The sequence below is a fragment of the Carcharhinus amblyrhynchos genome, chromosome 25 (assembly GCF_965287045.1).
Source record: "Carcharhinus amblyrhynchos chromosome 25, sCarAmb.v2.hapA, whole genome shotgun sequence".
Lineage (NCBI taxonomy): Eukaryota > Metazoa > Chordata > Chondrichthyes > Carcharhiniformes > Carcharhinidae > Carcharhinus > Carcharhinus amblyrhynchos.
Genome location: NC_137348.1, coordinates 31,217,953 through 31,230,190, shown reverse-complemented (window position 1 = coordinate 31,230,190; position 12,238 = coordinate 31,217,953). Strand labels below are relative to the sequence as shown.

Below are 12,238 nucleotides of genomic sequence, written 5' to 3'. Positions count from 1 at the left end.
GGGACACTAGTCTTAACTTGAATACATGGCGAAAATAAAATTTAACTATTTAATAACACTCAAAGTAAATTTATTTGAAAATGTGTGATATTTTCAAACAATATTGATGCATTGTGTATTTAAGTATATTTCCTATTGTAGCCTTTTTTCTTAGGAAAGTATCACTCTCTAACCAGATTTGCAATACGTACATGGTGTTGTGGAATAATTATGTTTGTATATATGGAGCAAGGGTAAATTTGCTTTATAAAACAATTCTGAATAATCTCGCAACATGTCTCTCGTTGATTTCAGATGATATATAATTATTAATTGTGGTTTAACCCCTAATGGCTGCTGGTGATGTCAGACAGGGCATTGGCAGGGAAGTGGTACAAACCTCACATGTTGAAATGACTTGCTCCCTGAAATCTCTTGGCCAATGACTGCAGATGTTTAGCTCCCTCATGCGGCTGGGCTTAGTAGCCCCTGCCAATTAGTTCCCCTGATGATGTCATAAACCTCTTGCGTTGAAAATTGTCATAAGACCAACACAACTGAACATTTTTGCTTCCCCAAAATCCGCTTTTTTAAAAAAAAGGGCTTTGATGCCAAAGCTGCTTCAGATTATGTCATTACATGTAAACCCAAGATTACTGTACTCAGGACAGCTTTTGTCTAGAGCATATACTGGTGTTGATATACACTTTTCTAATTACCTCCAAATTATTCTGAAAGTTCCCTTTTGCATTCAAATGTAAGAAAACAACTATACAACTGTATTCCAGAAACACTCCACTTCCCCTTTTAGTTCAAGAGAAGGGGCCGAACGTGAGACATGTTTATGTGTGATATTTAAGTAACCAAGGAAAATCAAATAATTTCCTTATGCAAAATTTTCCCTTCCACTGGTTGACACATGTTTACAGAATTAACTCTTCCTGCAGTTTTCAAAGGAGCTGGAATATCAGCAGGCAGCAATTGGCAGCCACACCTCAGTATGTGCTGGTCCTTGTTCCAAAGCAGATTGAGAGAACACAATTCAATGTTTCTTTGTTCCCATCTCCCACCTCCAAATAAAAATCACTTTTAAATGCTCTTTGATGAGGACATGGTTCCTGGAGTCCTCAATCACAAGTACTAGAACTCGTAAATTATCAGTATAAGATACTGAAAAGTATATTGTGGGCTTCTAGTCCCTTTGCGCCCTTACTAGGGCATAATGCCCTCATAAGAAAGGTGTGGATGTAAGTGACAATGAAATGCTGCCAGCCATCTGGCACCCAATTCAAGATTTGATTCATTACAAGTTACAGAACGGTCACCTTTGCAATTGGAAAGGCAAACAGTGAATATAAGTGCATGGGGAGAAGATCTATAAAATGGGCCAAAACTAACGTGCTCGATAATTTTACTTACCTGCCATTAGATGTGATGCCAAACTTGGCCCATGAGAGATGATATGGGCAAAATATTGCAGATGCTAGAGTTGTCAGCCCTGAAAAAGAGTCACCCTGACTCGAAACATTGGATAAATTCTCTCTCCACAGATACAGTCAGAGCTGCTAATATTTCCCAGCATTTTCTGTTATTGTTCCATCAGATATGATGTTGTTTTGGAAAGGGAATAGTGTTGGGGTGACACGGTGGCATGGTGGTTAGCACTGCTGCCTCACAGCGCCAGGGGACCTGGGTTCGATTCCCAGCTTGGGTCACTGTTTGTGTGGAGTTTGCACATTCTCCCTGTCTCTGAGTGGGTTTCCTCTAGGTGCTCTGGTTCCCCCCCATGGTACAAAGATGTGCAGGTTAGGTGGATTTGGTCATGCTACATTTCTCCTTAGTGTTAGGGGGATTGGCAGGATAAATTTATGGGGATAGGGCCTGGTGGGAATGGCCATCTTCTATACTGTAGGATTCTATGGTCTCACAACACCAGGTTAAAATCCAACAGGTTTATTTGGTAGCACAAGCTTTTGGAATGTCGCTCCTTCTTCAGGTGAGTGAGAAGTTGTATTCATGACTCCTGGAATAGAACATAGAACAGTACAACACAGGAACAAGCCCTTTGGCCCATGATGTTGTGCCAAAAATAAGCAGATTAAAACCCAACTTTCATCCAAATCTATGTTGTGCTATGCTGATAATTACAAAACACGTGTTAAATGGGAAACAGTTGAGAAAATTTGAACCTTATGTCTCAATTTAAAAATAATAACAGAATTTCATCTTGTTTTTTTCTCTGTCTTTCCCTTTTCACTTTTTTCCTCTTAGAAAAGCTCACTTGATTCTAAAACGACTGGACAATGTAAGTGAACGCTGTGGATCATTACTACACAGTGCCTATATTCAGAGCCACATAGACTCAGTCCTGTATTTCATCTGTCGAATGGAAGAAACCAGACCCATGGGGATGGTCTGGTACAGCACCTTACACGATGCAAAAGTGACTTGTGATGAAAAACTAATGTCTGTCCCACGCAATATTTATGGAGACACTAAACTGTGGTGAGACATTTTGGCACATTGGACTTCAATTATGTACTCAACTTTTGAAATTTTAAAAGAAGCGAGGCAAAAAAAAGGGAAACAATCGTCATCTCATGGGATGGTGGGATCATCATCTGACGTTACTCGTTTTAAAGAAAAAAAAAGCCTTCAGGCCTTTGGTGCTTGTCCAACTGTTCAATGAATGAAAGAACTGAGGTTACATGATTGGGAAAAAACAGTACTTCACACTAACAATCGCTGTTAAGTGAATAGACAAAGTGTTAAGACAGCATGTAAATTAGTGAACTGACCAAAAAAAATCCACAAAACATGATCACAAAATGTTGTAGCGCTTTTTTGTTTGCTTTTTATAAATTGACATAAGAAAAAATGCACATCTTTTTAACAAAATAGAGGAGAATTCTATGTTAAACAGTTGCTCTATAAAGTTGATCCAAACCAATTGACTAATGATTCAATGTTAATGAAAAAGTCGGATTAACAATTTACTGTTGTAAATATTAAAATGCACAATATACTAAAAAATGTACAGTATTTTACCTTCTGGGGTCAAATGAGGATTCGTGACTGAGAAAAAAGATGGAGACGCCTAAATCGATTAGTTTTCATTGTTTATCGAGGATTTAGTCTTTAGTGAATTATACCAACAGGAAATCAACAGTCATAGTCCCACTAACCTAACCAATCAACGGTATTGAGAACCCAGGGTCTGTGTGCAGGTATGGGAAGCAATGGGTTCCTAAAATAAACGTTGACTTAATAATTTCTCTGATGGTAGAAGTAAAATGGTGGCCTCTTGCTTGAGGTTTCATAACACTGCTTTAATCTAGACTTTGGTCATAAATAGCATAAATGACAGTGAGAAATGGGTTTCCGTTGCACGATAATAGTTATCATAAATGTTGGCTGTGTTTTTTAAAACTTAAATACGGAAACCATGAATACTAAACCATACACTTTACAGTGTTTATGAAAGACTGTGAACTAATCTAGAGTCAAGTTGATTTGGTTAAACCAGTGTCATCAGTTTCACTAATTATCAATAAAACAATTGATTTCCTTGTTAGTTTTTGTTTTAATGCAGCAAGTGTAAAAAGGATTTTTTTCTCTTGGAGAGGGCATATGTGCTAGAGCAGATATATTTTATACTTCGGAATCATCCATTAAAATTGGTTGGAATTGCTAGCCAGACACCAGAAATTGCTTTGGAGAAAAGATAAGGTAGAGGACTCAGAAGAACAGATGGCAGATTTCAAAAGAAAATCACGGCATCATGTTGCCACGAGAAGTTAAGATGAGTGACAAAAGGGCGAAGTATAGAAAATTTGTAGAGTGGTGCAAGGAACTTGGGACCAGGATGATTCACATGCTGATATTTTACTGCGGCTGTTGAGACTGGATTAAGTGTGAAGAAGTTTGAACATGCATATTAAATTCTGGTTAATTGTGGCTAGGTGAGGTGCTTTAAACCTAGGAACATTTTAGTGTGGCTTAAAATGGGATTAACTGCAGCTAGCTGGATAGAAAATGGGTTTTGATACTCAATGATAATTGATTATGACATGAAACAATATGATCGGATTTCACTGTACTAAATATATTGTCTGATTAAAAAAATAAAGAGTTTCATGCATCCCATGCACATAATAACATTTCTTACAGTTCAAAAGAGCACGTGCAGTCTTCACATGGTGGTGTGAGTTTGTGCTCTTTCTTATTAATAAATTCACACCATTGTTTTCATTCTCAAAAGCCACTTTTCCATCGTCCATTGGAGTTCAGATGCTTTTTGTTCATTGGGCAGACGCCAAACCAGTCCATACCTCTGTCAGAATTGTTACTCCCTCAGAAAAACTACAGGCATGTCGTGAAAAACACCTGGACTCAAGAGAGATATTTGTATAAAATTGTGGTGCCGTGACCATAAATCATTCTTGTCCTTTCTCTATTTTCTTCTGACTGCATTCTCATGCCAAATTTATAAGGAGCTAAGTTTCACGAATAAATTTGTTTCATAATGTTCAGCGTGCCATTATTTTAAAAAAAAGAGGGCTTTTTTTACACACCAGCAAACAATGGGTCCCAATTGGGTCATCACGTGTGCTGAAGCTTTGTTCTGGTCTGCATTTCCTCCTGAGTTCTGCAGATTCTCAGGTGCAAAAACTATGCTATGTTCTAGTGTTGAACTTTATTTTGGTTAATGCTTCACAATCCCAGGTGAGACCTCTGCTAATTCTACAACTGGTGAGCAATGAAAATTACATGGAAGGATAGGAGCACTTACGTATGAGTATCACAAGGAGATGAAAGAAGTTAGATATCTGAAAAAATAATGACTTAACAAAGTAGCAGGCCAGGATAATGAAGAAAGAGTAATAAATGCATGCATGAATCTCCAGACAATGCACAACACAACCCAGTACCAACCTCTTTGGCGGCAGCTTAAGTCAAGTTGTCATATCATCGAATCATGCAAGAGAGAAGGCCATTCAATCTATTGTACCTGTGCCAGCTCTTTAAAAGAACACTCCAATTCGCCCCACTCATTCTCAATAGGTCTGATGCTTTTTCTCTTTACCCAATTCCCTTTTGGAAATTCCTACTGAATCTGCTTGCATTACTCTTCAAGGCAATCCATTCCTGGTGGCTCGGTAGCACAGTGGGTAGGACTGCTGCCTCACCGCACTAGGGACCCGGGTTCAATTCCGGCCTCGGGATCGCTCTGTGCAGAGTCTGCGTGTTCTCCCCATGTCTGCATGTGTTTCCTTCCACACTCCAAAACGTGCAGGTTAAGTTGACTGGCCATGCTACTTTGTCCCTTAGTGTCAGGGGGATTGGTAGGGAAAATATGTGGAGTTACAGGGGTGGAGCCTGGGTGGGATTGTGGTTGATGTAGGTTCAATGGGCCAAATAGCTGCCTTCTGCGCTGCAGGGATTCTATGATTCCTGACAATAACTACTTACTGAGTAAAAGCAAAGTCTCTTCTCACCCCTGACATTTGTACCTTTTATTCTAAGTCTGACTCCTCTGGATACTGATCTGTTGGTTGAAACAATTTATATCTGTTTGTTCTAAAACGAAATGCCTGTCCATTAAATCTCCCCACAAACTTCTCTGATCAGCTAAGGATAATCCTAACTTCTCTATTCTCTGTAAACAGGTGACCCACATCTATTTACAATGGCCATAAAGGGGTTTTCAGCTGTCTTTGGGGAGAGGAGTTGCCATCAACATCAGTTTCCCAAGTGAGATTTGCTACCTTTCTCTGCGGAGATTGTGTTAGGAGTACAGTTTTAAACTGGGGGGGTGCAGAGACAATGCCAGTCTGACTTGCCTAGTACCTAGAATTGTCTTTCTTTCCATCAAATCACAGAATCATTGAATCCCCAGAATGCAGAAGCAGGCCATTCTGCCCATCAAGTCTGCACTGACTTTCCGACAGAGTGTCTTACCCAGTCCCTCTCCCTGCCCAATCCCTGCAACTCTGCATTTTCAGCATGGCTAATTCATCAACCTGCACATCCCAGGATACTAAGGTGCAATTTAGCACGGCCAATTCACCTAAGCTGCACATCTTTGGATTGTGGGTGGAAACTGAAGCACCCAGAGGAAACTCACGCTGACACGGGGAGAATGTGCAAACTCCACACAGACAGTCACCTGAGACTGGAATCAAACCTGGGTCGCTAGCGCTGTGAGGCAGTAGTGCTAACCATCATGCCATCCATACCACCGTCCTGCCCATAACACATCAACATGCAGGAATCCTGGTTACAAACCATCCAGTTCCAATAAAGGGTAAATAAATTTAATAACCAATTGCTTAGAAATAGAGATCATAGAAACCCTACAGTGCAGAAGGAGGCCATTTGGCCCATCGAGTCTGCACCAACCACAATCCCACCCAGGGCCCTATTCCCATAACCCCATGTATTTACACTAGCTAGTCATCCTGACTTTGAGAGGCAATTAAGCATGGATAATCCACCTAACCCGCATATCTTTGGACTGTGGAAGGAAATCAGAGCACCCAAAGGAAACCCATGCAGACATGGGGAGAACATGCAAACTCCACACAGACAGTGACCCAAGCCAGGATGAATATATAGAGGTAAACACTTGCGCTTGCAGTCTGTCATGTACTAAGGAACTTTAAATGCATTTAATATGGTGAATACTTGAGGCACAAATGCTTGTTAAGAACAGGAGTGGCATTTGCAAGTTTTTTTATAGTAAGACTGTTTCTGAACATTAAACTACCACACATTAACTGAGTGAGTCTAATGGCTCTGTGAAGTGTAACAAATGCATTTTAACGTTTGTTAATAAATGGTGCAATAAGCATACAGCCCCCTTCCTCAAAAACTATATTGAAGCAGTTAAAAAACATTAAAAAATGGAAATACCCAGCATATGATGAAAATTGTGACTGTGCCCCTCTTTCAGGTTTTTCTCAATAAGTCTAATTTGTTTTGTGTAAAAACACTAATGCCACAGCATGCTAAACCCTGTCTTCACTGCCCCATCTAATCTTCTCTTTACTATTTAAACAGTTATTCAATGGGATGTTATATAATCATGTTGTCACGTTGCCAAGAACTCAAACGTTTCTGAGTTTAGCAGATGGTTAGGGTTTCCCCAATGGAAAACTACATGAAAGGTGAGGTACTGTGTTCCTACTTCTGAACCAACATCTAAAAAGAGAGATTTATTAGACAAATTATTTCATGGAAACAACAAGGTTTTTTTGGAAGGCAAGAAGTTGGTTCCCTAACCTGCAAAAAAGGCCAATAAAAGGAAACATGATTTTCCATTTCTTTGATCGAACAATACATTTTGCACGGTATGCACATCTATAGCACGCTATGATATTACAATCTCTTAAGAAAATGTTGAGTGAAGGAACAGTAGTGTTGAGAGCACTGCTAGTAAGAACAAATTCTTCAAGCCTGCGTTTCATATCCGATGAGATTTAATTGTGACTCCATTTCAAAAGAAATATGGGCCATTGTAATACATTTGCAGTTCATTTGAGGTTACAAGGTTTGGAGCTTGAATGACTGAGGCATATCCAACTATGTTGAAGGAAATATGTGTACAAGTCACGGAAGTGGATTGGCAGGAGTCAATAAGTTAAGTACTTGGATCAAGGAGTCTTCTGCAAGTCAAGCTAACTTCAGACAAAGGTTTGTACTGTCGGTGGCCAAAATCACATGATGGATTTTAGAACAAATTGTGCTACTGACTTGAAAGACCACACGTGCGTCATACTCAACTGACATCTGACAGTTATGAAAGTACAAAGGTTGCCATGACCTCCCTGGAATGTAATCTGTTTTAAATGATTGTCTTCCCTGGCAGTCAATTGAAATGCACATTTTTCAATCAGATTGAATTTTAGACAGAACAGGCTGAGATAGAAAAGACAAACAAAAGCAGAACATCTCATTAATCTAATTGAATTATCAAACCTCCTTTTTGAATGTATTTAATGGTATTGTTTAATATCTTTCTTCCTCTTCCCACCCTTTTCGAAATCTCAAATGGTATCCTCTTTGACTGGTAGTACATTATCCCTCCTTGCCTTCTTTAGAAATTCTTCAGCGCCATCTTCCCCCAGTTCCTCTCCTCAACTGGTCTTGAGCTGAACTTTTGACCTCATGTCCTTTCCATCGCAAAGACTGCCATTTTTCACTGTGGTAATGTCTTATCTGTTTTTATGTAACTTTTACGCCATCCATAAAGATACAAAGCCAATGCTCAGAATGGACAGGGCAAACCCAAATCCATTCCTTTCTTGCTCCTAAAAAGCAAATTCAAAATCCGATCGAATCCAATTCGTGGTCCCTGCAACAGAGATAAACAAGATCTGAGCTGACAAGATAAGGCATTGCTACCTTGGGCTTGATCTTAGCCTGGTAACATTTTTTTTCCCAAAAATACACTTTATTTATAAAATATCTGCAAGAACATTACAAAATAGCTACCACATAAAAAGCAATAATATTATTCAGAGTTCTTATATACCTCAAGTAACACTCTGAGGTAATTCAGTACAGTAAAGGGACCATTTCAGACATTTTACAATGAATCTCACAAATGTTGCAAAATTATTGTGAAGGTTGTCCACATGGAACAAGTTGCACTCCGAAGTGCGTCAGTACAACTGAAATACATGTAATATGTATCCAGGAAGTTTTTCGGCCTGAGGAGGCTCTGCTCCCCTCAGTGGGTGAAAGGTCTTAGATAGTGACTTTCCCCATTGCACTTCTGTGGCATCTGCCCCAAGCTTTAGTGCATCCTACAGCATGTAGCCCTGGAATGTACCAGCCTCCAGCCTTAGCCAAACTTCTGTTGAAAGCCTCATGCATACTTTTGTCTGCTCAAGGTTTATGTATTCCAATGCTTTCCTGGTCAGTCCACTGAAATTGTCATCGACCCAAAACTCTCCTGTTCCTTATACTGCCTGACATCAAGTTCCAATCGCCCAACACTTGGTGTGCCAAACTACATTGTTCCTGATCCTGCAGTGACTTGAATTTAAAATTCTCACCCTTGTGTTCAAATCCATTCATGGCCCTCTCTTATTGTGCTCTGTGGCCTCCACCAGCCCAACAATTACCAAAGAACTCTTCATTCCTCCAACTCTGGTTTCTTTTTAGATTCCTGCTCCTTTTTTTGCCTCAGCTTTGGTGGCTGTGTCATCAACAGTTGAGGTCCAACACTCAGGAAATCTCTCCCTCTCTCAACTAAAAGTTTATTTATTAGTGTCACAGGTAGGTTTATATTAACACTGCAATGAAGTTCCTGTGAAAATTCCCTAGTCACCACACTCTGGCACATGTTTGGGCCAATGCACCTAACCAGCACGTCTTTCAGATTGTGGGAAAGAAACAGAAGGAAACTCAAGCAGACACGGGGGAAGCATTCTGACCCCACACAGACAATGACCCAAGCCGGGAATTGAACTGGGGTCCCTGGTGCTGTGACACAGTAGTGCTAACCACTGTGCCACCGTACCTTTGTTCTCCATGATTAGGTAATTCGGGAAGGCGATGACCTAGTGGTATATTGCTAGTCCTTTAATCCAGAAATCTCAGCTAATGTTCTGGGGACCTGGGTTCAAATCCCCCCATGGCAGATGGTCTAATCTGAATTCGATTTTTAGAATTCTGGAAGTAAAGATCTACTGATGACCACAAGACCATTGTCGATTATCGGTTCACTAATGTCCAATAGGGAAGGAGATCTGCCATCCTTATCTGATCTGGCCTACCTGTGAGTCCACAACCACAGCAAATTTCTGAATCTCAACTACTCTTAGGGATGGGGACTCGTGCTGGCCCAGCCAGCAACACTTATGTCCTACAAATGAATAAAAAAAAACAAATTTCTTTGAATTTCTTTTATACCTTGGTGCCCCTTTAATGCAAGCCTATGCAAAAGGTGCTGTATAAATGAAGTCGTTAATTATGGTACTGTTCAGCTTGGCCTCATGCACAGTTGAAGCGCTAAGGGCTCCAGACCTCCACATTTGTACTAGGTATACAAAGATTCACTACAAATGCCCTTAAAAGATATATGTGAATTTTAAATGTCTGGACATAAAGATTCAGTCTCAACCTGGTAAACACCCCTTTGTCAACAGAGGTTAAGCACAAATTCGGGGCTGAATTTTTCTATTCCACCCACCATGGGAATCAGAATGGGCAAGGAGCGGACCATAAGAAGGCGTACGATATGTTAGCTTTTATTGGTAGAGGGATTGAGTTTAGGAGCCATGAGGTCGTGTTGCAGCTGTACAAAATTCTGGTGCTGCCGCACTTGGAGTATTGCGTACAGTTCTGGTCGCCACATTATGGGAAGGATGTGGAAGCATTGGAAAGGGTGCAGAGGAGATTTACCAGGATGTTGCCTGTTATGCTGGGAAGGTCTTATGAGGAAAGGCTGAGGGACTTGAGACTGTTTTCGTTAGAGAGAAGAAGGTTAAGAGGTGACGTAATAGAGACATATAAGATGATCAGAGGATTAGATAGGGTGGACAGTGAGAGCCTTTTTCCTCTAATGGAGATGGCTAGCACGAGGGGACATAGCTTTAAATTGAGGGGTGATAGAAAAAGGACCGTTGGTTCCCAGAACCTTCAGAAGTAGATTTTTTACTCAGAGAGTATTAAGGGCGTGGAATGCCCTGCCTGCAACAGTAATGGACTCACCAACATTAAGGGTATTTAAATGGTCATTGGATAAACATATGGATGATATTGGAATAGTGTAGGTTAGATGGGCTTTAGGTTGGTTTCACAGGTCAGCACAACATCGAGGGCCGAAGGGCCTGTACTGCAGTGTAATGTTCTATGTTCTGTATAAAAGGGTCTGTTGACCTCAGGTGGGATTTTCCAGTTTCAGGGCAAGTGCGTACGGAAAATCCTGTCCTGAGCCATCACCAGTTGAACTATGGCTCATGAACAAGCATCAGACTATGTGAGTTTAGCACATGGCAACCAATGATAGATTAGACTGGGCATTTTGCACTGTCAATGCTCATCAGGATCAGTAATGGGAGATGTCTGCCCATGTAACCATTGCTGCTGTCTGTATTCAATTAAATCATAAAACACACAGGTTCTTTCAAACTTCAAACCGCACATATTTACCCTGCTCATCCCCCTGACACTTGGTTCAATGTAGCATGGCCAATCCACCTAACCTGCACGTCTTTGGACTGTGGGAGGAAACTGGAGCACCCGGAGGAAATCTATGCAGGCGTGGGGAGAACGTGATAACTGCAGACAGTCAGTGACCTGAGGCTGGAATTGAACCTGGATCCCTGGCGCTGTGAGGCAGCAGTGTCACCGTGTCACCCTAGGATAGGTTCTTGAGAAGCTCACTGTAGTCAAGGCTTCATCTGGTTATGTTGCCAATGCTTTCAAACTTCAAACTGCACATATTTACCCTGCTAATCCCCCTGACACTAGGTTCAATGTAGCATGGCCAATCCACCATTCCATTGACAAAGAGGAAAGCTGCACAAGGATTGGGATGCAGCCATTCTGAGCAACTATGCAGTGCCCAGTGGCTTGAGGAAGCTATTGAATGGAGGTGAGGGTGAAACATCGGGCATGTTGGCAGCCCTACTGTCGCAGAAGGCTTGACCTAGTGCAAAGGATTTGTGCTCAGCTTCATTGAGATGTCTGAGCATTATTGTCTACCAAGCAAGATGATTGTGCAGGGGAAACCATGGTGTCATGGAATTATCACTAGACGATGCATCCAGAAACTCAGCTAATGTTCTGGGGACCCATCTGGCTCACTAATGTGTTTTAGGGAAGGAAATCTGCTGTCCTCACCTGACCTGGCCTGAATGTGGCTCCAGAGCCACTGCAATGTGGTTGACTCTCAACTGCTCTCAAGGGCAACCAGGGACAGGCAATAAATGCTGGCCAGCCAGTGGTGTTCATGTCCCATGGATGAGTCAATAACAAGTTGCAAGGTATGCTTTCGGAAGTTAATGCCAGTTGAAACTGGCAGATACCCAATGGTTTTTGGCTCAAAGGTAGTATTGGCACTCAATCTCTTCATTCCAGTCTATTGCATGTTTCATCTTTTAGTCAGTGGCTGATCAGGTTGGGCCAGGTTGAGCTAGGTCATGATTGGGGAGGTGAGGGAGTTGGGGCGGGGGGGGTCAGGGTCGGAATCTGGGCAGTCCTGGTGAACGGGCACAAGCTGAGTTGGATTGGACCTGGGGAAGGA

The 12,238-nt window shown here is 41.3% G+C and overlaps 1 protein-coding gene across 5 annotated transcripts in view; it reads left to right on the top strand.

The window, feature by feature from the left end:
* astn2 (astrotactin 2) overlaps positions 1-4,469 on the top strand; it is a 1,598,826-nt gene extending 1,594,357 nt beyond the window's left edge. For all 5 annotated transcript variants that reach the window (XM_080212454.1, XM_080212453.1, XM_080212456.1 and 2 more), the window contains one exon: positions 2,251-4,469. In XM_080212454.1, the coding sequence (XP_080068580.1) occupies positions 2,251-2,488 (238 nt within the window). In that variant the 3' untranslated portion in view covers positions 2,489-4,469. The remainder of the gene's footprint in view (positions 1-2,250) is intronic.
* Positions 4,470-12,238: the final 7,769 nt, after the last annotated feature.